Source organism: Penaeus monodon, chromosome 21 (genome assembly GCF_015228065.2).
Source record: "Penaeus monodon isolate SGIC_2016 chromosome 21, NSTDA_Pmon_1, whole genome shotgun sequence".
Classification (NCBI taxonomy): Eukaryota; Metazoa; Arthropoda; class Malacostraca; order Decapoda; family Penaeidae; genus Penaeus; species Penaeus monodon.
This window is the reverse complement of record NC_051406.1, coordinates 15,562,787-15,563,296: the sequence shown is the minus strand read 5'-3', so window position 1 is coordinate 15,563,296 and position 510 is coordinate 15,562,787. Positions and strand designations below refer to the sequence as shown.

General features: G+C 34.9%; 1 protein-coding gene across 1 annotated transcript in view; it reads left to right on the top strand.

The window, feature by feature from the left end:
• The window catches only part of LOC119586264 (ABC transporter F family member 4-like), a gene marked incomplete at its 3' end in the record, with an annotated part of 4,477 nt that extends 3,967 nt beyond the window's left edge, over nucleotides 1-510 (top strand). The window contains 2 exon segments of the mRNA XM_037934973.1: nucleotides 95-159; nucleotides 481-510. Coding sequence (XP_037790901.1) covers nucleotides 95-159; nucleotides 481-510 — 95 coding nt within the window.

Genomic DNA, 510 nt, shown 5'->3' with positions numbered 1-510 from the left:
CAAAGGGAGTTCATGACTAATCTTTATGAATATTTGTAAAATTATATTTTTCCTTGGTTGTATGTGTAACAATTCCCCCTTTTTTCTATTTCAGCTGGTATGGTAAATGGAACAGCTGACGTGGCAGATAAGATGAAGAAAACAACCATAACAGAAAAGGTAGGTTGCATCTGAAGAGCACTAAGAGTAGGCAGTCATTTGTTGGAGGCCAAGTATGGTTAGCTCTCACAATCCATACATTTTTACAGTTGTTTTATGTGGATATTGGAACCAGGATCTTGTTGAGGGTAATACATAACTTTTAAGAAGCATTACCTGTATGCTTTGGCCTCTGTTACAATTGAGTATTCTCTTGTAGTTTCTTCCTCAAAGAAGTACAGTGAGTGAATTTTTTTATTGAACAGCATTGAATAGTGTTGCATAATTGTTTTTGATAATATAGTTATAATAATAACATCTTGCATTTTTGGATTTGAATAGCCTGAAGGGGAAGAGGAGGGAACCTCTTCT